The 27,576-nt window shown below is 34.3% G+C and overlaps 1 protein-coding gene across 1 annotated transcript in view; it reads right to left on the reverse strand.

Moving 5' to 3' along the window:
* Nucleotides 1–2,683: 2,683 nt before the first annotated feature.
* The window catches only part of LOC131051148 (MADS-box transcription factor 23), a 132,106-nt gene continuing 107,213 nt past the window's right edge, over nt 2,684–27,576 (reverse strand). Inside the window, exons 6-8 of the mRNA XM_057985531.2 lie at nt 3,276–3,317; nt 3,116–3,157; nt 2,684–3,016 (exon numbers count right to left, since the gene is read on the reverse strand). Of these exons, the coding sequence (XP_057841514.2) occupies nt 2,903–3,016; nt 3,116–3,157; nt 3,276–3,317 (198 nt within the window). The 3' untranslated portion in view covers nt 2,684–2,902. The remainder of the gene's footprint in view (nt 3,017–3,115; nt 3,158–3,275; nt 3,318–27,576) is intronic.

The following is a 27,576-nucleotide window of genomic DNA, read 5'->3' on the forward strand; positions in this document are numbered from 1 at the left end:
CAGAGCCATGAAGTGGCATAACACAAAGCAGATCACTTGAGGGAAAAGAGTTTGAGAAAACCATGGCATCTATGGTGTTAATAAAGGCCATCAACACATGGGAAGCGTGCAACATTAATTCCTATTCCCTATAATCATACAAACAACCCATTCGTAGACACAAACTTCAATTAAAAAATTCAATTGGCCACCCGTCAAACATAATTTCCACAAAACCAGTAGAAGTAGAAGATAAGTGTACCACCAATGAGCAGGTACCTGCAAAGTTGTATACTCCTCTGCGACTCTAAGAGAATCACTATCCATGAAACAATACTAACTCCACCTAGCAACATCTTCTATCACTTGGGAATAAAGTAGGGAGTCATTTTTAAGTTCCCCAGCTAAGAGATATTGTTCACCCTCAACCAAAGAACAACCTTTTTTTGCCAATCTAGCTCTACTAATTTATTAGCTTCTCAGTAACAATGTTGAATAATATAATCAGGAAATTTTCTGAGTAATTTGATGACCTCTTGGATTATGTAATCAACACTCCAGGAAGAAGCTTGAAAATTCTTAATTGTTGATATAATATTCAATTGAATCACCTTTGATTATGAGTTTATTTGCACCTACTGAAATGGCTAACTTGACCCCAAAATACAATGCCCTGGCTTCTACCAAATTGTTAGTTCCATCTAACACTCTTGCAAACCCTACACTAATGACCTGACCTTCATGATCTTGAATCACACCCCCAATGCCTGACACTCCTGGGTTACCCCTTGTTGCTCCATCAAAGTTCAATTTAAGATAACATGAATGTGGGGGTCTCCATTTCATTTCCTTTCTGTTTATCCTACTGAATTACTCATTAAGCTTCTTTAAATGGCAATTTCAAAAACTTTCATCTGCTTAATAATATACCATCCCAAGCTAAGAACAAGGAATCCAATTCTTATACTTCGACACATACACAGTAACAAACTTTAAGACTGAAAGTTCAATTTTTTTTAAGAATCTCTTTGATCATATTTTGTTCTTGCCCAAAGATACGTCTGTTTCACTCCCACCATAAGCTCCAAATCAATATAGTTGGAGAAACTTCCCAAATGATGCCAAATACATATGAGAACAAATTTGGCCATGACTCAAAAGTGGCAATGAGTGATGAATTTAAAGGAGAATAACATCCTAATCTTTCCATCAACCATTTCCAGCAATGATTTGCCACATCACAAATTGAAGAGCAAATGATCAGTTGACTCATGTTCTCTATTGCATAGAACACAATAAAACACTTGAGCAATACTTGATCTTCTTAACCTATCACTTATAATTCTTCCTCTTAACGCAAGCCAAGCAAAAGATCCAGCTTTCTGCAAGCCACTATCTTTCCAGCAAAAGGAGAATCTTCTAAAGCTTTGATCTGACTTTATTGATGAGAGGGACCTATAACCTTCTTTAACCGAATATGTACCTAACTTCAATGAGAGATGCAGAAGCTTGTCTATAGAGATTGAAGTAGATATTCCTTAAATATAATTCCTTATTTAACAATTCTATCTACCGGGGAGGAGCATTTACCTTGTCAAAATTCTTCCATTTGACTGCCCAATTACCAGTGTGATTTTCAGCTTGGAAATAATCACAAAGAAGAACACCCCATTCATTTTTTAGAATATTTTTGATGATTTGCAATCTTGCCACTCTATCCAGTGGCACAAATACATTTCATGAATCTTCGCAAAACCTAATAGATCTTCCCTCGTACACAATCCAGGACAATTTAGGCAAGAGGATTTCTCTACATTTGATTACGAAATTCCACATTTGGGAGCCTTTGGGAGGATCAAGAGTTGTGAATATTCTCTCTAGGAGATCAGAATCTAGGTACTTGCTCCTTATGATCATTACCCATAAAGAAGAGGGATGAGTGTATATTCTTTATTGATTTGATATATATGTTAGTGGATCGTAGTAGACAAATGGATGCATTAAGGAGGTTTAATAATGAATAGTGTATGTTATAATATTTATTTTTAGGTATTGTAAATAGTCTAGGAGTCAAGTTGGTTTGAATTTGGTAAAAAATTTATGGTGAAAACACATTTGAATTAGAGTAAAATTAGAATAGGTAATCTCTTAAAAAAAATTAATGCTTCACTTTTGTGAACATCATTTAGATGAAAATAATTGTTTAAATGAACTATTAATACATATAAAAAATGGCTCATATAAATAACTATCTAATGATAGATCAATGAACTTAAATCAAAGACTATTAAATTAAATCCTAATAAAACATTACAAATAGTCATATACATTCTAATTTATATGAAAAAAATTAAATTATAAATTAATGTCAAACAAAAACTTTAATAAATAATAATATAGCCATCTATTCAACTAACACTATGCATCATTACTTGTTATGATATTTGACATAAGAAGAAGTATAATATAAACAAAAATAATAATATTTAATCTATATTTAAATGTAATCAATTTTTTTCAAAAGACAGTTTTAAATAAAGTACAAAATAAAAATATATCACTAATAATAGACAAAAATTATATGAATTATTGTAGATTCCTTTTTAACTCAATGCTAATTATTCATAGCCTTTTTTTAAAAAAATTATTTTTAAAATATTTAATAATACAACATTTTAAAGCAAAAAAATATTCATTATAAATATATTAATAAAATTTGAAAAGTATTAATAAATCTCTTTGTAAGAATCAAACATTGTGTTAAGTGTTGCTAGTATTTAAGTTAAAGAGTAAAGTCAAATATTAAATCATTGTCAAGATTTATAGGTACAATAATGTTATCATCAAAATGCGAGGTATGATATGGTTGGGTTGTTGGATTGAGTCGCTAGGTTATATCATGATATCAAAAAATATATTATTATCAAAATTGATCATAAGGATCTATATTTAGAATATAAGAATCTTTATATTTAGAGTATGCCATATCGTCTTTGTTTGTGAAGGTTGAAACTTCATTGATGATGGGCTCGCTTTCCTGAAAATATACCAAAAAATATATTATCAAATTGTCGATTAATTAATTTAATAATAATTAAATACATTAAAGAAATAATACGAAAAAAAATTTACATACCCTTTTTTGTAGCTCATGATTATAGATATCAAAATATTGTATCTAAAACACATTGGTCAAACAAATAAAAAAAATTATTAAATAAAAATATCATTAAGATTGAAATAATAATTTTGAATATAAAATAAATAACCAAATATACAAAAGAAATTTTGCATACCTTCTTTTTTAATTCATGATTTTGGATTTGTAAACATTGTACCTAAAATACATTGAAAAATAAATTAAGTGAAAATATTATACATATTGAATTGGTTATATTTTTTAATTTAATTATAATAAATAAATCCTAAATTTATATAAACAGATGAAAACTATGATATATATAATAATGTTTAACTTAAGAAGTCAAATATTGTACTCTTTATTGAGTTGAGATCAAATGTTTTACATTTTAAATGTGAACAATGAGTTTCTAATGAGGATCCCAATGGAAAAAGATACAAGCTATAAGAAGATTTATCAATACATTTGGAATTAGATTCTCATAAAGAATTGTATATTTCTCATATCACAATAAAAATGAATGGTTACATTTAGAAAAAAACAAAAAAAACTTTAGATGTCGATATAAGTAGAAATGATTACAGTTGTCATTATTTTCTCTAAAGAATAATGTTTTAATTTACAAATCATGTTGGAAATTGACACTCTATTGGTTAGGTTTCACTATGTTGTCATTGATGGCAACATGATTTTGGGATCCGGCTTCATATGGTGTACTGACAGGCACTTCAAAAACTCTACATCGGGACTGACACTGGCAGGATAGAAGATTTCTTTGGTCACCGGCAATGCAGGCTGACATGGTATAGTAAAGGTCATCAGTATCGGAGGTTGACACATCTTGGATCCAGCATCGACAACTTGTTTTAATGCTTATTCATTTGTGTTATATAGTCGACGTGTAATGCAATATTGTATATATCCTTGTAAGCCGACATAAGGCATAAATTTGTATAGGGTATATAGAGGAGATTGATTAGAACATTTTGCAAGATAAATAAGAAGAGAAAAATATGAATAGATGGATGGATAAGGTTATGGATGTAATGTAATGCAAAATATATCAGAGAGACTATGTATGTAAGGAATTCATTGTAAGGGTTATTCCGGTACTAAGGTTTAGTGTTTTAACCAGAACACACAAAGCTTAAACTGGAACTGTATTCTGGCATAGGATATGCTATACTAAGAAGTTCACACTTCTCCAAATTGTTGTCTGGATTTTTATGTAGTCAGTGAGGCTCCTTTTGTGATGAGCAGTGTGCTCTAGGTTGTACGCCTTCCTGCAAGTGCAGGCCCATCATATGTTGTAATATCTCTTCATATGGCTAGTGAATTGATATTGTGGGTCACAAATCCCACCATGGTTTTTTCTCTTTGAGGTTTTTCACATATAAATATGTGTGTTATGTTTCTCATTTATGTGATTGGCTTATTGGTTGCATTACTTCTTTTAATTTTGTTTATACCGGTATATTGGTTGGTGTATGTATATTTTGTTAAGGCTAAAATCTTCTATCCTGATATAACACCGATTCATCCCCCCCCCCCCCCCCTCAACGTTATTGGTTTCCAACAATTGGTATCAGAGCCTTGTGCCTTGGAGGAAGGTTAATCACTTGAGGAAGATGTTGAAACCGAAATCATTGAATATGGCTTTGGAGAACCAGCTTGAGATGGCACTTGAAGATTATGATGCTGAAAGATTAAACAACTTAAAGCTACAAGATGAGTTGAATTCTGCTAAAGAAATTATTCTTGTCCTACAAGAGAGACTATCATCTGTTCAAGCTAGGAGAAAGGAACTTTTACAAAATTAGGATGATGAAGATGCACTTAAGGAACAATGTCAAAAATTGAGTCAGGAGAACATGGTTTTAAGGAATGAAATGCAAACTATGACTATGAGGTTGCCTAAGGATATTGAGGACAGAAAGAAAAAGGAAGAAAATCTTGTTGTATCCCTAAAGAACAAATTTGATGAATGTGGTAGCTTGACTCATGAAAATGAGATATTTAGGTCTAATTTGATACAATCCCAGAGCAACGAGCAAGAGCTTGAGAGAAAAATAAAAATACTAAGAGATGACATAACTATTGCAAGTCAGTACAAAGAAAAATTCAAGATCAGCTCAGCACAGCTTGATGAGTTACTGAAGAGACAGAGGCATATTGGAGATTTCAATGGACTTGTATTTGAGCAAGGACAAAGTTTCGATACTACTATTGAAGATCAAAACCATAAGGCACCGGTAAGGTAATTCAATGCTTATAAATTCAATGGTAGATGTTTTGTTTGCAATAGATTTGGTCACATGGCTAGGCAATACAAAAATAGAGCAAATCAAAACCCTGATTATGCTCTCGGTAAATGTTCTAAATGCAATAAAATTGGTCATAAGATAGAAGATTGCAGAATGAATGTAAAATGCTATGCTTGTGGAAAATCTGGACATATGGCTAATCAGTGCAGGTCAAGCAATTTCACCGGTTTTAGCAAGGCAATTCAAAAGAACAATGTTACATGTTATGCATGCAATGAAGTTGGACATATTGCTAAGTTCTGCAGAAGCAGAAATCCACCGGTTAGCAATGGAGGATCAAATGATAAAGGCAAAGAGAAGGTTAGTGAAATCCGGCAAGATCATACTCAGAGAAGGGTTAGAAAAACTAAAGAGCGATCATCAGATGGGAATGTCCCGATTACCTATCTGGTGGAAGAGGCTACTCCTGCACTGGCAGTGAGCTCATCTGGTAACTAAGGTAAATGCCTTAGGGGTAGGAAAATTTAATGAAAGATGATGCATATTCCCCTGGAGGAGATTCTGGAAGATGTTCCGGATATTGGAGAGTATTATCCAACATTGATATTTCAGAATGAGATCCGGTATCATTCACCAGTAGTCATTTATGTCAAAAGTAAATTAGGGTTTTCTCAATGGATAAAAGGTCGATTACACTTCATTATTATTCACCCAGCATTTAGAGCAATTTCAAAGTGATTTAGAGCAACTTAGTACAATCAGAAGTTATTGAGAGGCGATCAGATTTCATCTTGAGCGATCACACCGGCATCTAGAAGGATTTGTTAGAGGTTTTCACCGATAGCATTCTAAAGGTATTTTTCTTGAATCATGGAATCGAGATCATCTTGTGCTCCTATTTTTGTTGCAAATCCAACTATAGTGGAAGTTAACAACCACCCCAAGCCAATTTTCAAACGGTATCCACATGTGGATACCAAGGAAGATTCGGTTGGAGTGTTTTCTTGTGTCCCAGAGGGAGTGGTATATGTAGAAGATGTTAGGGCCTATATTCATTATCATATAGAGGACTTAGGCACTATGGAGATCAAGGGGATTTTTATGAATGAACTTATGGGAGAATTTGGTAAAATCCAACTAGCATATAAATGGATCAAAGATCTAGGGTTTACTGATATTCTAGATATTCTAGAGTTCAAGGACGAGATTATTAGATATATACTGAGAAGAGTGCATGGGGAGTTCATATGGTTGGACCAACCCTATAAAATCACAGAGGAAGCCATTTAGGCAATTACAGGTTTGCCATCGGCAGGGCAACATCTGAATAAGAAAGTATCAAATAACTTCATAAGGAAGATCATCGCCACTACATCAGATAGGAGATCGATGAAGGTGAGCACCATCACCGATACCAGCATCAAGTTTAGAAGCATGATCATAGGCTACAAGGTAACTCAGTCTAACCGACTAAATTTAGTTTCTAGTTCAAGCATTTTGGCTGCATATAGAATGATAAGAGAAAATATCAAGTTAGATATTTGTGACTAGATGCTTGAGGATTTATTGATCAATTTAGGGAAGATTAAAGGTGAGAAGAAGGGCACTTTTCGATATGGAAATTTGTTAGTATGCTTAATGTTATACTTTTTGAATGATACCCCTAGTTATGGAAGGAAGAAATGGGCTTTTGACATCTTGGTAGGAAGACATCTTAAGCAATCAATTGTTGCATTGGGAAGTCCTAGAGAATTTTTAGAAATCTATGAGGTCTAAAATAAGGATACCTCAGAAAATAGTAGAGATATACTCTACTTACATTTGTTTCATGGTTAAGAAGGATTTGACTCTCGTGGAGGCAGTCAAGCCCCGGAATATTTGGATAGAGGAAATGGGATATGAGGTGGATGCATTAATTCTGGATGCATATGCGAAAATTCTACTTGATGCAGAAATTGATGAAGCAAAAAAACCTTGTGGAATAGCACAACAAAAGACTTTTGAGGTTGAGACTGAGTTCAACCGGAAGAAGAGGGAAAAAGAAGAAAGTAAGGCAAGTAAGTTTGTACAGGAAGTTTCTAAAGATATTAAGGCACTCATTGACGTTGTCCTGGAGAAAGGGAGAAAGAGGAAGGATCTAGTAGTTCACATTGAATCTTTGACTGCAGACTCAAAATCTGAAGATGAGACACCATTATCATTCAAAAGGGCTCTTAGGAAGAAACTGGAAGAACCTAAAGTAGAACCAAAGAAACCACCAGTTAGGAAGGTCACCATAAAATTACCGGCACAGAAGCAGGCACCCAAGGTTACACTATCAGCTGGATCTGGTACTGCCAGAAGGAGGAAGAGTAGTGACACTAATTTGGCACTAGAGATTGGTAATGTAACAATTATTCTGCCTAAGACTTGTGCTGAAATTATTGATCAAATTACTAAGGATGGGATGTTGAATAATGTTAAGTCATTATGATACATTTAAAGATGATGAACGGAGAGAGGTAGAGGAAACAATTCTTCTATATTTAGACATCTATAAGAAAGCATTGATTGAAATAGAAAATCAAATACCGACAGAGCTATACATCTTGTTAGATGCTAGAAGGTTATCTACAATGCAAGAAGATAAGCACATTAAAATGCAAGAACTTTTAGTTGTATGTGTTGCTATAACTCCAAATGAAATGGAGAAGACAATAGAGGTTGCAGATATGAAGGTTTTTAACAACAAACATAGAATAACTAGCCTGATGTTAGGAAGGATGAATGAGATAGTAAACGAAACACAGAAGGATTGGATAATTTTTTGGGGAGAGCATAGAGGATTCTTCACATCACTGGAGACAAAAACAGACACTGTAGTTACACTGGTTGAAGGGAAAGGTAAAGGAATCATGGGTACTCCACCCTCAGTTTTGAAGAATATCAAGATAGTGGAAATTGAACCACCGGTTAACACAAATGTACAAACAAATATAGAGACACTGTTTAATGCAGATAACATTGTACAGGATACTAAATTTGAGGACACTTGTCCTCTAGATACTAATGTATAGGTTGAAGATAGTGTTCCTAGAGTGGAACCAGTAGTTGCACAGACTGCACCAAGTGGCGAAGCCATCGGTGCCAATGAGGAGGTAATAAAAGTAAAATCACCAGAGATAATAGAGGAATCCAATAGGGAACCAGTTGCTGACACATCATTATTGACAATTGACACTTCTCTAGTGGAAAATAAAAACATCACAGAGATGAGCCCCACAGAACTCATGATGATGGTTGCTCTAAAACTGATGAAGAAGGGAACCACAAATAAGGGGATTATAGATCAATCCATAACTGTTTTGCACACATTAGTCTTGGATTGTAAGATTAAGAATGAAGTGATCCATTCTAGAAATCTTAAGGCAATAACAAAGCATATTTCTAAAGATTTTCAATCATTACAGCAAATCTCTAATAGGCTAGCACTTGGAAAATTCACTTTGGCTAAAAGAGACGCTTTTGATCAGATCATTGACAGAGAGAAGAAAAAATTGAGGAGAAGTTAATTTTGACAAAAAAATCTTTGAAACAAGGTGCTAATATATACAAGGTATGCTGCAATACTGAGATTCTTACAACAAAAGTGGATGAAAAGATAAAAGAGGTACAGGACAAAATTGCTAGTATTGCTAACTCTTTTGATGGACTAGTTTCACTAACAACATCTATTGATGGACAAATTTTGACTTTGGAGAATCAAATTTCTACTCTTGAAAAGGAAAGAGATAAGATCATTTGGAGAGCCAGAAGTCTCAGAGGTTTGGTGAGTCCAAGATTGGATTCACTTGGTGTACATAAGAGGGAATGCATGGATATGCTTGGTAAGCCAACACCGACAAAGTTAATCAAAGGAATCACACGTATATTTACTGAGTGGACTTATATCTATCTCTGGCACATTCAAAACCATCTGGGATACTTATATAGAGTTATTGGAGAAAGCTTACCTGTAAATCTTGAAGTTGGTCAAGCTTCGGTAAAACATTTTTGGAGTTATTCAGTGTACAGTTATCATTCTTTGACATTATTTTTATAATTTTTGGGTATTGATATCAAAGGGGGAGTAGTATACATGTGAAAAAGAATGAAGAGTTGCATACATTAGGGGGAGTTACATATTTTTTGGAGCATTTTTCATATTTAGCTCAGGGGGAGCAAGGTAGTATGAAACCAGTAGTTGAAACCATGACAATTTTTCACATGAGTGTTGCCATCAATGCCAAAGGGGGAGATTGTTAGCAATTGACACTCTATTGGCTAGGTTGCACTATGTTGTCATTGATGGCAACATGATTTTGGGATCCGGGTTCATATGGTGTACCGACAGGCACTTCACAGACTCTAGATTGACACTGGCACCGGCAGGATATAAGATTTCTTTGGTCACCGGAAATGTAGGCTGACATGGTATAGTAAAGGTCATCGGTATCGGAGGCCGACACATCTTGGATCTGGCATCAACAACTTGTTTTAATGCTTATTCATTTATGTTATATGGCCGACATGTAATGCAATAATGTATATATCCTTGTAAGCCGACATAAGGCATAAATTTATATAGGGTATATAGGGGAGATTGATTAGAACATTTTGCAAGATAAATAAGAAGAGAAAAATATGAATAGATGGATGGATAAGGTTATGGATGTAATGTAATGCAAAATATATCAAAGAGACTATGTATGTGAGGAATTCATTGTAAGGGTTATTCTGGTACTAAGGATTAGGGTTTTAACCGAAACAGATAGAGCTTAAACTAGAACTGTGTTCTGGCATAGGAGATGCTATACTAAGCAATTCACACTTCTCCAAATTGTTATTTGGATTTTTATGTAGTCAGTGAGGCTCCTTTTGTGATGAGCAGTGTTCTCTAGGTTGTACACCTTCCTGCAAGTGCAAGCCCATCATATACTGTAATATCTCTTCATATGGCCAGTGAATTGATATTGTGGGTCACAAATACCACCGTAGTTTTTCCTCTTTGAGGTTTTCCACGTATAAATTTGTGTGTTATGTTTCTCATTTATGTGTTTGGCTTATTGGTTGCATTACTTCTTTCAATTCTATTTATATCGGTATATTGGTTGGTGTATGTATGTTTTGTTAAGGCAAAAAACTTCTATTCTAGTATAACACTGATTCACCCCCCCCCCCCTCTTAGTGTTATTGGTTTTCAACAAATCCATGGGTATATGAGCTATTTTAGGTGAAGTTGAAGAATGGGCTAGTATTGCGTGAAAAAAAACATTAGGTGATACCAAAAAATTAAAATTTACCTTTTCATATATTTATATAATATGGTAGAAATACTTAGAATCCTCAAGTGATGTTTTGCGTCGATGGCACTCCCCATGGGTAGCCAGATGAACCACCTAGTGGAAGCTATGGGTGCCTATCAAATGTTGGAAATTTCAGGGTGTCTTAATTGAAGAATGGTATGGATCAAAGTTGAATCTAACAACATTATAAAATGTCTAAAAGGGGAGAATAAAGATTCATGGACTATTGAAAATCTGATAAAGTCCTCAATTGAGATAATTCAAACCTTTGAAAGATGCTTCATTTCTCATGCCTATAGGGAAATTAATACCATGGCTGATTGTCTTGCTAAATTGGGGGTGAAATCCAAATCTAGATGCACTTGGAATGGGGAGGACACCCTAGTAGGAGATGTTAAAGCCCTTCTATCTTATGACCAAACTCATGGTAGAACTGGCAATGTGCCCATTTTTTTTTATGATGCAAATCATTGATTATGTGATCATTATTGCGAATGGAAAATGTCAAAAATCCTTGGATATCTGTGATTTCATTTTGATTTTGCATGCTTTTTGGGTTATTACTGGCTTTATTGGGTTTGTTGGCTCTTCAGAGCATCATTTGGTTTTCTACCTATTTTTGGCTCATTTTTCTTTGTTCTGCATGATGGGTGAAAATAGATGAAGGGTGGAACTTACAAACTATGAGGAGTGGAAAAATAATGTGACCTTTTGGTATCAGCTACAACAAGGTGGGGTGACACCTTTCCTAGAGAGGCTTCATGGGAATGACTAGAGAGTGACCAAGATTTTGGTGAAGGAGTGGAATAATGGGAAGCTCAATCTTTTTGGTAAGGCATTTGTGGTGGACGAGAGCCTCGTTGCAGAGGAAACTGGTCTTTCAATGGAAGGAATTAAATTTTATAGGGGTAGAAATCTCTCAGATGGAGATATCAAGAGGTTCCCCAAGATGGCAAAGGAGAAGGCGAATTTGGTTAAGGTTAACAAGTCTAACTTTGAGCCAAAGAAGATAAAGCCCATTTTGGGGGAAATTTTGAAAGCTATTATGGAGTTCTTTACTCTGGACGATAGGTTTACAAAGATTTATGGATACCACTTTCTTCTGCTCAACCTCTTCAAGTATAAGGTGAATATTTCTTTTCCATTTTACTTGTTATCTTCTTTGAATTCCAACATTAATGAACATAGAGATAATCCCCACAATAACCCTGTTTTGCATCAAGGGTTAATATTTCTTATCTATGATCATCTTAAGGCTAAGGCCTCTGAGAACCCTAATCAGGATATCTTAGTCTCTAATTATGATGGGGAGGGTAGTGGTCGCTCTGAGAGTGGTGGATGGGACACTGAGGATGAGGACAAAGAGGTCATCCCCCCCCCCTCCCAAGAAACCTAAAAGGGAGCAGAAGCATTTATCTGCAGCAACCAACAAAGGAAAGGGTTCTCCTTTGGTGAGGGGAGCTAAGTCTATGAAGAAAGCCAAGGGGAAAGGGAAAGGATTTGGCCTTGTGATTTTTGAAAGCTCCCAGGAGCATGATGTTCCTATTTCCCCTTCTGACTCTGAGGACTCTCTTTCTCCTCATGACAAGGAGAGAAATTCTCAAGATTTTGTGGACTTAAGCTCTCAGGACTTTCAGCCCAAGCAAGAAATGGCTATTGGGATGTTGGAGATCGCCAAAAATAGCTCTATGTATCTCTTCAAACTCTTCACATGGGATTTTCATGATATTAAAAGCCTCAAACTCAAAGAGAGAGCCCTCTCTTCAAAATTTGAAGACATACAGGCTAAGGAGGATTTGGGGGAGAAGTTGCAGGCTATTGTTGAGCCAATGCTTTCTGGTGGTGTGAAGGAGAAGCCTCAAGGGACCTCTGTATGTGCCCTTTGGAATGAAAATGAGAAGAAAATGATGGCAGATTGTCTAACGAAGAATGTGGAGGCTAGTTAAAAAATGAAGGACAAGTATGATAACTAGTTCAAGGAACCGGAACAGAGGATCAACAAATGTGAGACTACCCTACATAAAATTACGGAGGATAGTCATAAAATTGTTGTCTATGGTAGATAATATGAGAACTATGGTGGCAAAGATTGAGAAGTTTCACCAGGATAGGGTTTTTGTTGACCTCGACTAGGATAAAGATATGGGACCTAAGGACACTTCAAGTCTGAGCAAGAGAACTAGGCAAGTACAAAAAAGAAGTATGCTAATATTCCTCAGTATATCCTGGAGTTGAAGGATATGACCGAAAAGAAGAATCAGCTTGAAGCTGAAATTGCTAAAACTTTAAAGAACCTGGGTTAGTGTTGTCCCTTTTGCTGGTACAACTTTGTTCCTCTGCTAGCTTTTTGTTGGCTTTTTGTTGAAGTTGGGTTGTGTGTATCTCTATTTGTTGTATTTTCCTATCAGTCCTATTGTATTTTTGGTCTACTCTTTTTGGATGGGCTCAAATGATATATCATTTGTAACTTCTTTGTAAAAGGTTTTGGGTCCCTTCAAAACCTGTTTTTGCCTTAATAAAAAACATAGAATCCTCAAGTCAACATACTTTTATGGAATTTTAGGACTTTTAATTCTTGACATGTGGGTTTTTATTCTATTAAGGAATTACCTTTCAAACTTCATGTCTTGAGAAATTTTGAATCTCACTAGATCATATTTAAAAAATTTCATATGGTCGTCCAAGGTATCAAAAGAGTATAGAATTATTTCTTATATTGTCAAATATGTTGAAATTAATCTTACCAAGCTTCTCCTAGAATCAAATCAATTGTAATGGGAATATTAATTTGAGATTATACTTAATATTGTGTTTCACTTCCCTTTATATAATAACATGACACCACTCATAATCATGTTTTCAATACTAACCATCTTTAAAGCATCAAAAGGATAGACTATGCTCATAAATCAAAACTGGACTATAAAATTCATTTTTTTTACATCAACATACAAAAATGTAAAATAATAAGCATAAAAAGACCAAAGAAATGAGAAAGGGTCACAAGGAGACTAATTATAAAATTATGGTCAAGAGATATGTAGAGGAAAATTCACCATTCACAATCAAAGAGATGATAATTAAGACTACAATCAATTTATAATTTTACATGATTTTCTTTGTATTGATGCATCATACAACCAATATAATGAGAAACCTATGGTAGAATAACCATTGGTAGACCAACCAATTGAAAATAAAAATTAGCTAGAATTAAAGAAATTAACTTCTCCTAGTCCAACATAGACACTATAACTAAATTTGACATAATTAAATCTCCACCTCCTAGAAAAAATGATATTAGTCCAAGCATATTTACTAATGTAAGTGGAAAATTAGAGAATAATTTATAGTTATCCTCTTAGAAAATGGTGAATACTTCATATATATATCGAGGAAGAATCTTAGTCATGATATGTAAAAATTAGTTAAAACTCTAAGTGGATGTCACTAAAAAGAGAGGAATAAAAGGAGGTGAAGAAAGGTGAAATTTTTGGGGATTAACTCAAAGATGAAGGAATATCAAGACTATGGATATATTTTGCATCTAATCCCAAAAATAATTGTAGTCTCTTGTAATGTAGGGTCTTGTGAGAATAAACTCCCCAAAAAATGGCATGTACATGATAATTATGAAGAAAATATGTTATGTTTTTTCACAAGAGAAAAATTTAAATGAGAATGAGTTTTAAGTTGATAGAGAAAAATTGTTGAAAGGAGATGCATCTATTAGAATATTCTAATAGAATTGTTGACTATAGTGTTAGCATGAATAGTGATATGAGGTTCTCTCTTAAAAATTGACTTTCCTCACTCTAATATTCTAAGAGGATAGGTCTTAGATGTGTAGGATAGGTCAATTTGGAAAAATGTGAGTGTTTAACATGAGGAATGTTGATGTTTTGATACGTCCGAGTTGGATTTGGAAAGTTTTATTTCTAGATATTTCTCACAATGTGATCTGTTATTTTTGGTATTTTCATATGCAAATATGCAACATATCAAGCATAGAAATGGAAGTAATATAATCTAATATTCTATTATTTCATTGATTTTGAAATAAACAACAAAAGATGTTTGAGTGGTACAAGAGATGGAGTAAAGGAAATGAAAACAACTAATAAGACAATGACAATTACACCTTAACTCATTGCATATGATGATTAAATTAGATTGAATAAAACCACATAAATATAAATCAAAATCTCACAATTCATACTAATGCAATGCAATCATCAAAGGAATTGACATGAACAATTAAATTTTTAAAACTCATTCAATCATACATCCATTACCAATTCACACGTATGAGACAAGATCATATTTAAGAACATGAAATTCAATCCAACTATGTTATCACTTTCAACTAAGTCACTTATACAATCATCAATACCGTCTAAGGATTTTCTTGGGCAGCCAATACAAATCAAAAAAGTATTTGAATCTAAATTTTATTTGTAAATCCACCAAGTTTAGTATGAAACCACACTAAAAATGTAATGTAAATTTGCAATAATGTTTACATAAAAAATCCAACCCTTTGAATGACAAAATAAAGGGTTTAAATAGAGTTTACAAAGTCAGATTAACAAACACAAAATTAGGGATTCTAGGCATGATCATGGGTTGAACTACAATATAAACTCAAAGAAACTACTCTAAAATTTAACTCAAATTGAAGCAAAATAAAACTAAACCTCTTGCAAAAAGTTAGATGCCCTTTCAGGATGTTGAAATTAGAAAAATGAGCTATATTTTGGCAAGCTAACTAAGAGTTTGAGCTCAAGCTACTATGGCATGATTCTTTGGCCATCAAAATGTGAGTTTTCTGCCCTATTTTAGTAGCCACATGTGTGAGTTGATCTCTAATAAGATGGAATGCAAGTTTCAAACCAAATAAGTGTGTGGGTTTGTCCCTTAAATTGGAAATAACTAAACTATTGTGTGTTATGTAAGAAACTCAAACTAGATACCTTAGCCACTATTAAAAAAAAGTTGGAAGTGTTCTAAAAAGACAATATAAATCAAAATCGAAAGAGCTTGCATCCTTAATCGAGCCACTACCTCAAGAAATGCTTGGTTGAATGTACAAAATACTTCATGTTTAACTCTTCTAGATCAAATTTCATTGTATATTTCAACTTAACTACTAGAGTTTTGTTAAATTTTCTCAATTTACATCTCTTCTCCTTGAACTAAGGAGTTTCTCCTTTCATGTTTTGAATTTATTTCTTCATGATCACAATATGATTGATCATTTCTATAGTGCAGTCCTTATGAAGCTTATCCTTGATTCTCGTATCATATCTTGGACATCATTTATTATAGCTTCCTCATTTAAAAGAATATATTGAATGGACTATATTAATTATTTCTCTTTGTAGCAAAGTGTTAACAACATCCAGTTGTTCAATAATATTTTCTCTATTTCTCTTTTATTCTTTTATGGCCATTTTGATTTTCCATATCTATTCTATTGGCATCTTCCTATTGGAGTCATCCTTACATACCTCCTTATTTATTTATTTTTCCTTAGAACACCTATTCTTTTTATGGATTGAAGGAGTGGCAATAGAAGTAGTAACAAGCTAATCCTTTCTTGGTTTCTCTTTACTAGATGAAGGGTGTTTTTCAGCTCCTTCCATTTCTTTTCTTTGTTTAAGAATGTTTACAAGAACTTGCATAGTAACTATTATTGCATGACCTATTGTATCAGTACAAAGTAGTAGGATTAGCAAAACAAGAAGGTATTTTACCTTTTGAAGTGCTCGTCTATTGTTGTGAAGGATTCCCTTCAACTTGGGGAATGGGTGCATTAGGTAACACTTGTTGACCCACTCTTGTGTCCATTAAATAACATATTTGTCTCTATTCTTTATATCTTCCTTTTCTTCAATAGTTACATCAGCATTGTGAATTAGGACATAAAATATTCTCTTTAAGTTATATAAGGGATGTAGCTTATTTTCATGATCTTTAGGCTTAGCTTCATCTGATATCCACATTTCACATGCTTCATTATCAAGGTCCAAATCTAGTCTACCAAAGTATCTCACCCTTTGTAATCATACATCAGGTACATGCTTGAAATAAGACCTAATTATGTGAATTATTGTTCCTATACGGTCAAAGTTATCCCTCTCAATGATCAAAGGTTTCAAAGAAAATTCTAGCATTTCTGGCTCTACACCCTTTGTTGCCTTCATTTCCAAGCATGTGTGTGCTCCTACTCTAATGGGAAATTGGAGGTATGGCTTATACTTATTTACAACTAATTTGTGTTCATCACCCACTTGTCTACATAATTCCAAAATAACTAACCTTTTCAGAGGGATGCCTTGAAAAATTATTTGGAGGCACAATGCATCTAGCCACCCTAATGTGCGTTAAGGTATTGAACTAGATGAAATAGCTTCCAAATATCTTAATCTAAACAACAACATCAAGTAATGACTCTCTGTAAAAAATCCTTCCAAAGTCCTTATTACCACAAACATAATAGAATTATTAACTATCTTGTGATTCTTCTTGCTCATTTATAGAGTTAACTAGGGGTAATCGTTACATACTCTGGCATTGGGATTACTGAGTGGTCCTTTCTCTCTCAATCCTGGGTAGATGACTTGAGTAGCCAAAAAATAAACCACATATGAAGTCATGTAAAACCTTGGATCATTTTTCACTCAAATTAGTTTCTCATGTAAGTTGTCACTGATCATCCTATCCACAGACACTAGTTTTGTGTGAGGGAGCTAGCCATGAAAATTGTACTTCAATGGTTCCACTCTCTCTTGATACATCACTCTCTTTGCATATAAAATGACTAAGTCAAGATTGTGTCAAAGTACCAAAACATCAATTTATTCATCAATTATCTATTGAATAATTGATTGAAATAAAATTTAAAACTACATCTAAAAGAAAGACCATAAATTATAAAATTTATATGGCTAACCTCATTCCCATTAAATATCCTTTAGGTATCAAGGATGAGACATCCCCAAATCCCTTTAGAAATGGAAGTTAATGTGATACTTTGAGATTAGGGATAAGAAATCCTCAAAACATTCTTAGAAAAGCAATGTGGTACCCTCAACACCTGATATGCCAGGAGTTTGAGAGGGTAATGAGGGTCAAGGTATCGAGGATCGTGGATGATACATTTTCAATATCTTTATGCACCAAACACCCCTGATATCCAATGTCCTACAAGTCAGAGTTTGTCGGGCGTCAAGGTTGTCGAATGACCATTTCTTTTATTTTTTTACAATGCATCTTCCCAAAGCTCTCTTTCAAAAGACTTAGTCACTCTTTTTCTTCATTTATTTGTCTCAGATAATGAATAAATTGCATCATTAGTTACATCTCTTAAGTGGGAGAATACTAAAACCATCTAGCAATTTGATTAAGGGTTTGGAGACCATATCAATAAGAGTTTTGGATCTAAAGGCCAAGTTATTAATTCCTTGCACTAGATTTCATATATCCTAACCAAAATTGAATCAAAGGATCAACAAACCCTATCTTTCCTAAACCAGTCAAAAAACCTCAACTTTTCAAAACTAGCTATAAACCTATGGTATGTTGTCTTTGGACATGTAGTGTTACAATTAACACACTTCATTGGTGAATCAGCCTCCAAGGTTCAAATCCTAATTGGGGAATTAAGCTCCTAGGACTTATGCCTTTGATGGGTTGTTGTTCTCACGAGTTTGAACAAGTGAAGTGTGGGGACGAGGTCCCTCATTTTTGGCATCACCAATTCATAGCTCTGAGTCAAAAGTGATTCATGTGGAGCTGGAGGGCGTGTTGTGCCAACGTCGCTAATCACATTAAAAAGTTTACAAGGAATAATTTAAGAATGTATATATAAACCTATGGTATGTACAAATATAAGGAAGGTTTGGGAAAAAAAAATTCCTAAAAGACATATTATTTCCTTAAGGAATGACAAGTGAAGAATCCTCAAATGGCTGCAATGAGAGATAGTTAAAAAAAAAATAACAAAGGGTGTAGAAGCTTATGGTTCCTTCCCCAAACATGAGATGACACAATAACCATGAAACAAATAAAGAAAAAAAAAATTAAGGACAAAAACCCTACCTGAACGCAATTTAAGACACCTCTAACATCCAACACCCACAAGAAATCCATATCCTAGATTGCACTTAAAATATGATAGATGATCTGATAATTTGCCAGGAATCTTTTAAAAACCAAAGAAGCTAAATAATTTTGAATGTGTGATGAGGATCCTTTCAAACAAACTTGGGACTCTACATCCTTGAATCCCAAAGCCTGACAAGACCACAATAAAAAGGAAAGAAGAGAAAAAGGAAAGAACAAAAGACAAAGAGGTAGCTCCAAATTGACTCATTTTCTAGTGGGAGATGGTGATTGAGAGTTAGAGGTAAATGGATTCAATTCAGATATATTGTTCTTATAAGAATTATAAATCTGAAAATAAAGCTCAATAATTGCATGTAGCCAAAACAACCTTCCACACAAGAGAGAAGTAATTAAATTCTTTTAAGCTATAGAATTGATCAAACATATACAAAATGGTCATATATATTATTCATATACAAATGATATAACCCTTATATATATAGAAAATGACCTAAAATTCTAAGAAAAAATAAGATCATGACACGTGTCTTAATCCTATGTTGTACGACCAAAAAATTAAATGACCTTGTTAAGTTTAACTATGCAAGTGTGGATATAACATAGGATGGGACTAGTTACATAAAATACCTCATGCACACCAACATCCCCTGATTTATAATTTAGGGAGAATGGAAAAATTTGCTATGATACAAAGATGGATCCTATGTGGAAAGACATGTTAGATATTCATTGACGAGTCTTGGAAATGTCCTAGTTTCATTGGTTTTTTGCTACTTTATCAAGACTTTTACTAGTTTATTATTAGACTATATGTTTTAATTACCCTCACAACTATATTATCATCTAATTATAATATATAAATGACATGTTAATATGGAATTATCTATGGATTTAATGATTGATATATTGTCAAATATTATGGATTAAAATTTGCATGGATTATTGTAGTAAAGAACATGTAGCTTGAAAGGACCCCAAAGCCAACTGCAGCATAAGAGATCTCTGGTCCACCTCCAACCAAAGGAAACATACTTTTTTAATCCATGTGGAAGCACTCAAGGAATGGAAGGAGATTTATGGTCGCATGGTGTCCTTGTTGACTGTATCTCTTCAGCAGGCATAGAGAATTTATAAAATCACGGAACACAAGGAGGTTATGACTCATTAATGTATGATTTAATACAATGAACCATGTCCCCGATTCTATGATACTAAAGAATAAAAGTCTCTTTCAGAACAAGACTATAGTAGACTATTTGTTATTTTTATTTTCCCTCTAATTTAGTAATTCATCTCGTTGTTAGGAAAGTGCAACATTTGTTTAAGATTAGTTAGTAGAAGTAATGATCCACTTCCTATGATTACTTTAAAAAGGGGAAGTGTTTTAGGCCCAATATGGAAAGCTAATGTACTTTCTTATAGCATACCTCGGTAACCCATATAGTAACTCGGTAAACCCTTTTGTTTACTCTGTTCTTCGACTATTCTCTGAAAACCTTCTCGGTGATCTCTGTGCCTCTATAACAATCTTCTTACACACATACATATACCCTTAACTCATGATGTATAAATAGATCTCTTAAAATAGTGATCTAATTCATTGCTTCAATCTTACAAACAAGATTCCTCAAATGAATAACTATACAAAATATTTCATTGGTTAGTTTGATCTCAAAATCATACACAATCTTCTAGTGCAATTTCCAATGTGATAACGGTTAGATGTGCCTCGATCTTGTAACACGTTTTCATATGCATGTCCAGGTTCAAAGTATCTAGTAACATGTTCTACTCGGTGTATATCAACTCGGTGTATCATCTTTGCTACTCGGTAGTCATAAAAAGATACTCGGTAGACAACTCGGTGTATACTATGTTTTGTGACTACTTTCTTTTGTAACCGACCAGACTGTGCATACCGACTTCTCCAAGTATACCAACTGCATGATTTGGTAGTGCTAACTGGCTAGAGTATATAGTATGACTTTGAATATAAAAACTAATGGCAATTTGATAAGTAGTAACAATCTCCCCTTTTGACATTAGTTGAGATGTTTGACAAAAACTACTTTCAAAGTCATAACTCAAAAATCTATATACATTGCAAAATGACTATACTTGACAATATATACAATAGTCAATGAAATAGTATAATCAGATATACTCCCCTTATCATTATACTGCACATAACTCTAATTTTTGCATGCTCGATTCTGTGCTTGTGTGCTCTGCTTACTGTCCTTGGATACTCTGCATACTCTGCTCGGTATACTCCCCCTGTATACAATACTCTGAATACTATATCAAAACTATATCACCAAAATTGTATCACTCCCTCAATATATAGTATCACTCCCCTTATATAGTATCACTCCCCCTTTTTGAAACATCAAAAACTTAATTTTCATCCGGGGGTGGTAACTGATCAAAAATAGATTTATACTTTTTTCGGGCGTCGATGAGAGCGACAGAGAGTGCATCCTTTACACTTTCCATTAAAGAAGTTTGTGCTTGAATATCAACCAATAGGGATATTAAGCCATCAAGAGTGCTTCCCTCTTGTGTAGTAGATAGGCGTGTAGCTCAGTTAATCTATTCTTGAACTGATGAAAGATGAGGAAGGAATAATGTCTGGAGTGTCATGATATCCATCTTGATCTTATGTTCTTCATTTCTTAGTTCCAATTGTTGAGCCATGAGCTGTTGAAGCTTTGTATAAAAATTCTGAACTGAATTGGGCTCAGTGGTCAACTTATTTGAGAGATCGGTGATCTCTTTCTCAATTGCATCAGTTTTATTCTTGATATCTTTAATGAATATAGAAAATGTGCAAAGTTTCTGAAATAAATAAAGAATATGCTTGAGTTGAGGGGACAACTCAGCAATGAATTTGACAAGCTTGACTTTCCCAATAGCTAGAGCTTTTTGTACTTCTTCTATCATTTTTGCAGTAAGCTCCTTGTCTTTTAGCTTGCTCAAGTATTCATATGCATCTACTCCGAATGTTTCAATTTGATTAAGGAGTTCATCCAGTTGAATGTGGATGGCTACATTGGTTGACACTGTAGCTAAAGGTAGCATATTTGTTAGCAGTGTCTTCACCTTCTGAAGTACTGTATTCTTCTTTTGAATGGCCATCTGTTTTTCTTGTTTGGCCTTTGCTTTGCATAGTTCACCAAAATCAATTAGTGCTTGCCCCTTTAATTTTGATATATCCACATTGGGCAACACTATTGGTTTAGATAAATCAACTTTGAAACTATGCTTTTTCACCTTCTTCTCTTTACCTTTGGTTGGTTGGACCAAGACAATAGCTTGAGAGGCTTGTTGACCTTCGATAGGTTGCTTGGTAGAGGAAACACTTTGGTCAGTTCCTGTAGCTACTATGGTGTCTTTCGGTGTCTCGGTACTGGGTGTCTCAGCTGCTACATTTTTTATGCTCGAGGGTGCTTGAGAGGTCTTTTCTTGAGTTGTATCTTCTGCTGCTTCAGAATGGTGACCTTCGGTGCCTTGTTTTGTATCTTGAGGAGATTCGGTAGAGACAGGTTGATTGATCGGTGGGTAAGGTTGAACTTGTTCTAAAATGGATTCACTAGATACAAGTTTTGCATATGTAGTGCCTTCGATCATTTCTTGCTCCGGTGCTTCTGCATCCATGACATCTTCATCAATAGTGTCAGTCAGGTCTTTCTTGGTAACATCAGGACCCTCCTCAGTGACATCAGGATCTTGTTCGGTGACATCAACAATTTCAACTTTAGTTTGTTCACTGACATCTTTAGTTTTGAAGATTTCCTACCATTTTGCTTTTGTCTCATTTTCTACATCAATATATAGCCCATTCATCAGTTTTAAGGCTCTCTATTTGATAAGAAATTTTGAATTGTAGGTTGCCAAATGTTCTTTTATTTCTGCTACAGACATATCAGGAAATAGATGGACTAGACTTCTTTCTCTAATTTGTTTCTCTGAGTCCATTGCATATTTCCACCTATTATCAATATGCAAGTAAAGTTCATTTGGAAGTGACTTTACTAGTTCTAATGGAGCTAGCTGAAACTTTAGAAGTGTGCAAATAACAACTTCTTCAGTTTGTCTCTTCTCATCATTATTCCTAGTCTCATACTTGACATATCTAAATCCTGCAAATCCACCATATTCTTTTAGATTGGCACAGAAGTTTTCAACACTATCTATATTTACCTTCTTGCTCTTTACAATCTGGAATTTGTTTACATCTTCGGATTTTGTATCACTAGACTCTTTTTCCAGAATGAGTCTCCGAGTAGATTTCTTGTAGGTCTTGGTTACCTTGGGAGCAGTAACACTCTTTTGTCTCTTACTCGGTGATGCAGCTGATGCTCTTGTATTAGGTCTCTTTGTTTATGGAGTCGGTAGGGCCTTTGAAGTGTCCAGTTTCTTTCTTTTCAACACTTTACCCTTAGGTAGTTTGGTGCTCAATGTTATTACTGCCTCTTGAGCTTCTGATTCTTCTTTGGTGATGTCAAGAGTGCCTTTGATAGGTGTAGAGGAGGATTCTTCTCTGAATTTCTCTGTTAAAACCTTTATCATCTTTGTTGCTTTCCTTGTAGCCTTGGGTACTACAATGCTCATTTTTACTTTTCCCTTCACCTCTTCATAGGTTCCATATCTTAGCTCGGTAGCATGCCTTGGTAATGAAAGATATGCATCAATTTGTTGTTGTGTGATATCAAATTCAATCTCATAACCCATTGGTGGCAAAGATTGAGTCCTCGGTTCCACAGCATTCACATAATAGTAATCAGTGTCTACCTCAAAGCATATATTTTCCTTATATTTCTCCACTAGCTAGGGTGGAATCTGGTACCTGTTGTGCATCTTCTCTTGAAATTTGCTGAAGTAGTCATCCATTATATCATTGAAATTATCTCCCAACTTCTTGACAAAGTCATCAATTTTATGGGTGATTGGCTAGTGTAGCTCCCAAACTACTTTACCAACTGATGGAAAGAATTTCTCAAAATAGAAAAACATGCATACAAGAAGTGAACCAAACTTCAGTGTATTTGCTGAGTTGTTTTTCTTCGGCTTCCTTATTGTGTTCAAATTCTCAAATAGGTTCTTCAGTAACACTTCACATAAGTCAACTTTCATTCCCTTTTTCACAATTTTATAGGCTAAGTCAACTGTTGCACAGGGTACACTGTTTTCCCTTGCTGATTGGAAGAAACAGTAACCGATTACTCTAATGGCAAACTTAAGTTCTGCATCAGTGACATTGTTCAGTTTTAATCCTTTGTAATCAGATTCTACTTCAGTTAAACTGATTAACTCCTTTTGTGATATCATCTTCTAAGCTCATGCATGATCATAGATAGGATAACCGGTGATCACATGAATGATTTCCTTGGTGATTTTGAATGGTTGCTCTTCTAGCCACATGAAATCATCATGAACTCTGCTCAAAACAAACTTAACCCATTGGGGCTTGAACACGTGAGGGTAGGTTAGGGCTTTAGTCAATCCCTTGATTCTGATGTGTTCATATTTGTTGTTTAATATACCATCGGTACATAATTCATCATAGGTGTCTCTAATCTCAACATGACCGAGTTCTTCAACACTACATTTGGTGAAGAATCTAACATCTTCAACTAACAAATCTCGATCCGGGATGAGTGAAAGGCAGTTTTGTCATCCGGTTCAGAGGCCACTTTAGGAGTCAAAGAGTATTTCAGTGAGGGCTTCTCTATATTCTTGACAACTATGGGATTTGGATCTTGGGTGCCATTGTAGATTTTAGGTAAAAACTTAGCAAACTATCCTTAGGGTTTGATGGTTTACAAATGACAAACGCTTCACACTCAGCAGATAATAACAATTTGATAAGATCGGTAAAGTAGCTTGATAGTGTGATGAGATTTGATGTAAATACCTTGGGTTCTCTTTAGAATGAGGTTTGATCACCTTGATTTTCTTTGCTCTGCTCTTTCAAAAACTTGGTGAATGTAAATGACCGCGAAAATGCTTTTAAGTACACAAAATACCTTATCGGGCTCCGTGCGGGTTAGATCAAAGATATTAAATGCACTCAGTTCACCTTTAATCGATTTCCCTTTTTTTGTTTTAACCGAGTAACCAAATTTGCTTCATTTACCAACTTGACAGGCTTCCTGTATTCACCGACTTGACAGGTTTCCTGTAAAGTACTTTTGATAGAATTTCAAACTTACTAATGCATCTTAACTATGCAAATTTTGAATTTAGTACATAATAGAATAGGAACTGTTATAATTTTATCCTTCAGAGAATGCAGTCCCTTCATACCTTTGCTGATTAATTTGGAATAGGTGCACCTAACTCGGTACGTAAGGTGCTTTCTTCATTCGACATAATTTCCTTCTTTTTCCAAATCATCTTTAATTTTTCTTTTATTTCTTCAGTGTCTCCTCTAGATTGATCTCTGCAATCTCCAGCTAAATGTCCAACTTTGTGACAATGAAAACATGTCATACGAGGATTTCTCCATGATCTTCGGTTGTTCATTCCAAACCTTATAAAACAGTTGGCACTTATATGTCCATATCTTCCACAACATTCACACCATATCCTTGTGTTGTAATCTCATGGTACTGCTGCATATTGTTGGTAAGGATTTGTGTGAGTTCAGTAACTTCTAGTGTTTGCTCGGTGTGAAGACCACATGTAGTTCTTTTGCTTAAGCCAGCACTTCTCAGTATTATGTCCATATCTATTGCAGTTTCTACAAAACCCTTTGTATTTTGCCTTCTGATAGTTGTTAACAAACTTTGTCCTACAAAATGTGTGACCATATTTATTGTAATTGTAACAATAACCATTGGACTTAGTGATATTCAGTTGCTTACCTTTTTTGATTTGGCATATGTTGGTAGTATGACCTTGATTTCCACAGTAGTAGCAAATAGGCTTCTTTCTTTTGATGTTATTCCTGTTTCCAGCATGCTTGGATGATTCTCCTCTCTCGGTAGTATGAATTCCTTTCTTGGTAGAGTCTTTTCCTTTGTAACCGAGTCCTACATCTTTGTTGGGTCTTCTTGTATTCAATTGCTCATTCAACATCTTCGATTCTTCATAACTCTTCTTCAATGTTTCTTTGGATTTCTTCTTTGTTTCAAGTTCATTGGTCAACCTTGATACTTCGAATTTCAATGCTTGATTTTCATCATTCTTCAGAATCGCTTCATGATGTGCATAACCTAGTTGATCTGTCATATTCTGTTGAATCCTAGTCAACCTTATGATTTCATCATTTTTATCAGATACTAAGACTTCAAGTTGTTGTTTCTCTCTCTGTAGATCTCTTACTTTATCCTCAGCTATCCTCAATGCATCTAGATTTTCAGTCATTTGTGTGTTGAAATGTTCATGTTCTCTTTTCATTGCTTTTATTTGATCAGCCAGTGCTTTGTTCTTTTCTTTCAATACTCCAATCATTTCTTTAGTTTCCTCAAATATACTATTCTCAGATGATGTCTCAATTTGTTCCACTAACTCTTGAGAATATTGCAAGTCATCAGATAATCTTCTTCTTACTTTCAGAGATTTTTGCATTTGCCTTTGCATGTCTGCAATCACTTGATTAGCATGATCCAGCTCTTCTTGCAGATATACAATCCTCTGAGATTGTTTGTAGCCTTCCATTGATAAGATCTTTCTCTTTAGGTAGTTAAACCCTTTTCCAAGATTGAAGCTCTGATACCAATTGTTAGGCCCAATATGGAAAGCTAATGTACTTGCTTATAGCATACCTCGGTAACCCATATAGTAACTCAGTAAAACCTTCTGTTTACTCTGTTCTTCGACTATTCTTTGAAAACCTTCTCTGTGACCTCTGTGTCTCTGTAATAGTCTTCTTACACACATATGTATACCCTTAACTCATGATGTATAAATAGATCTCTTAAAACGGTGATCTAATTCATTGCTTCAATCTTACAAACAAGATTCCTCGAATGAATAACTATACAAAATATTTCATTGGTTAGTTTGATCTCAAAATCATACACAATCTTCTAGTGCAATTTCTAATATGATAACGGTTAGATGTGCCTCGATCTTGTAACACGTTTTCATATGCATGTCCAGGTTCAATGTATCTGGTAACACGTTCTACTCGATGTATATCAACTCGGTGTGTCATCTTTGCTGCTCGGTAGTCATAAAAAGATACTCGGTAGACAGCTCGGTGTATACTGCTTTCTTCTATAACCGACTAGACTGTGCATACCGACTTCTCTATGTAGACCGACTGCATGATTCGGTAGTGCTAACCGACTAGAGTATATAGTATGACTTTGAATATAAAAACTAATGGCAATTTGATAAGTAGTAACAAAGTGTTGTGTCAGTTATGATCTTCTTCTATTGGTATTGAATCATTTTAGTTTTACCACTTAATTAAAGTTAGAAACATAGACAATGTAGATAATGATTATTGCTAGATATTTTGCACAATTATAATCTTGTTGTATTGAATATGAACTTATGAATGGTAATAGATAATGACTATTACTTTCTGAGTTAGCATACTGTTACTCTTGAGAGATTACACTCTTCAAGAAAGGGCTACTTGAGATAATGTAATCCTCTTTTATTTTTTTTGTTATTAGTTATTTACAAATGCAATAGATAGATTCTATCAGTTTCTTAATTACTATTAAATGCATTATTATGGTTTTTCATTGTTTTAGTAGTTAAATCTAGTTGCAACCAA

Source organism: Cryptomeria japonica, chromosome 9 (genome assembly GCF_030272615.1).
Source record: "Cryptomeria japonica chromosome 9, Sugi_1.0, whole genome shotgun sequence".
NCBI classification, from domain to species: Eukaryota; Viridiplantae; Streptophyta; class Pinopsida; order Cupressales; family Cupressaceae; genus Cryptomeria; species Cryptomeria japonica.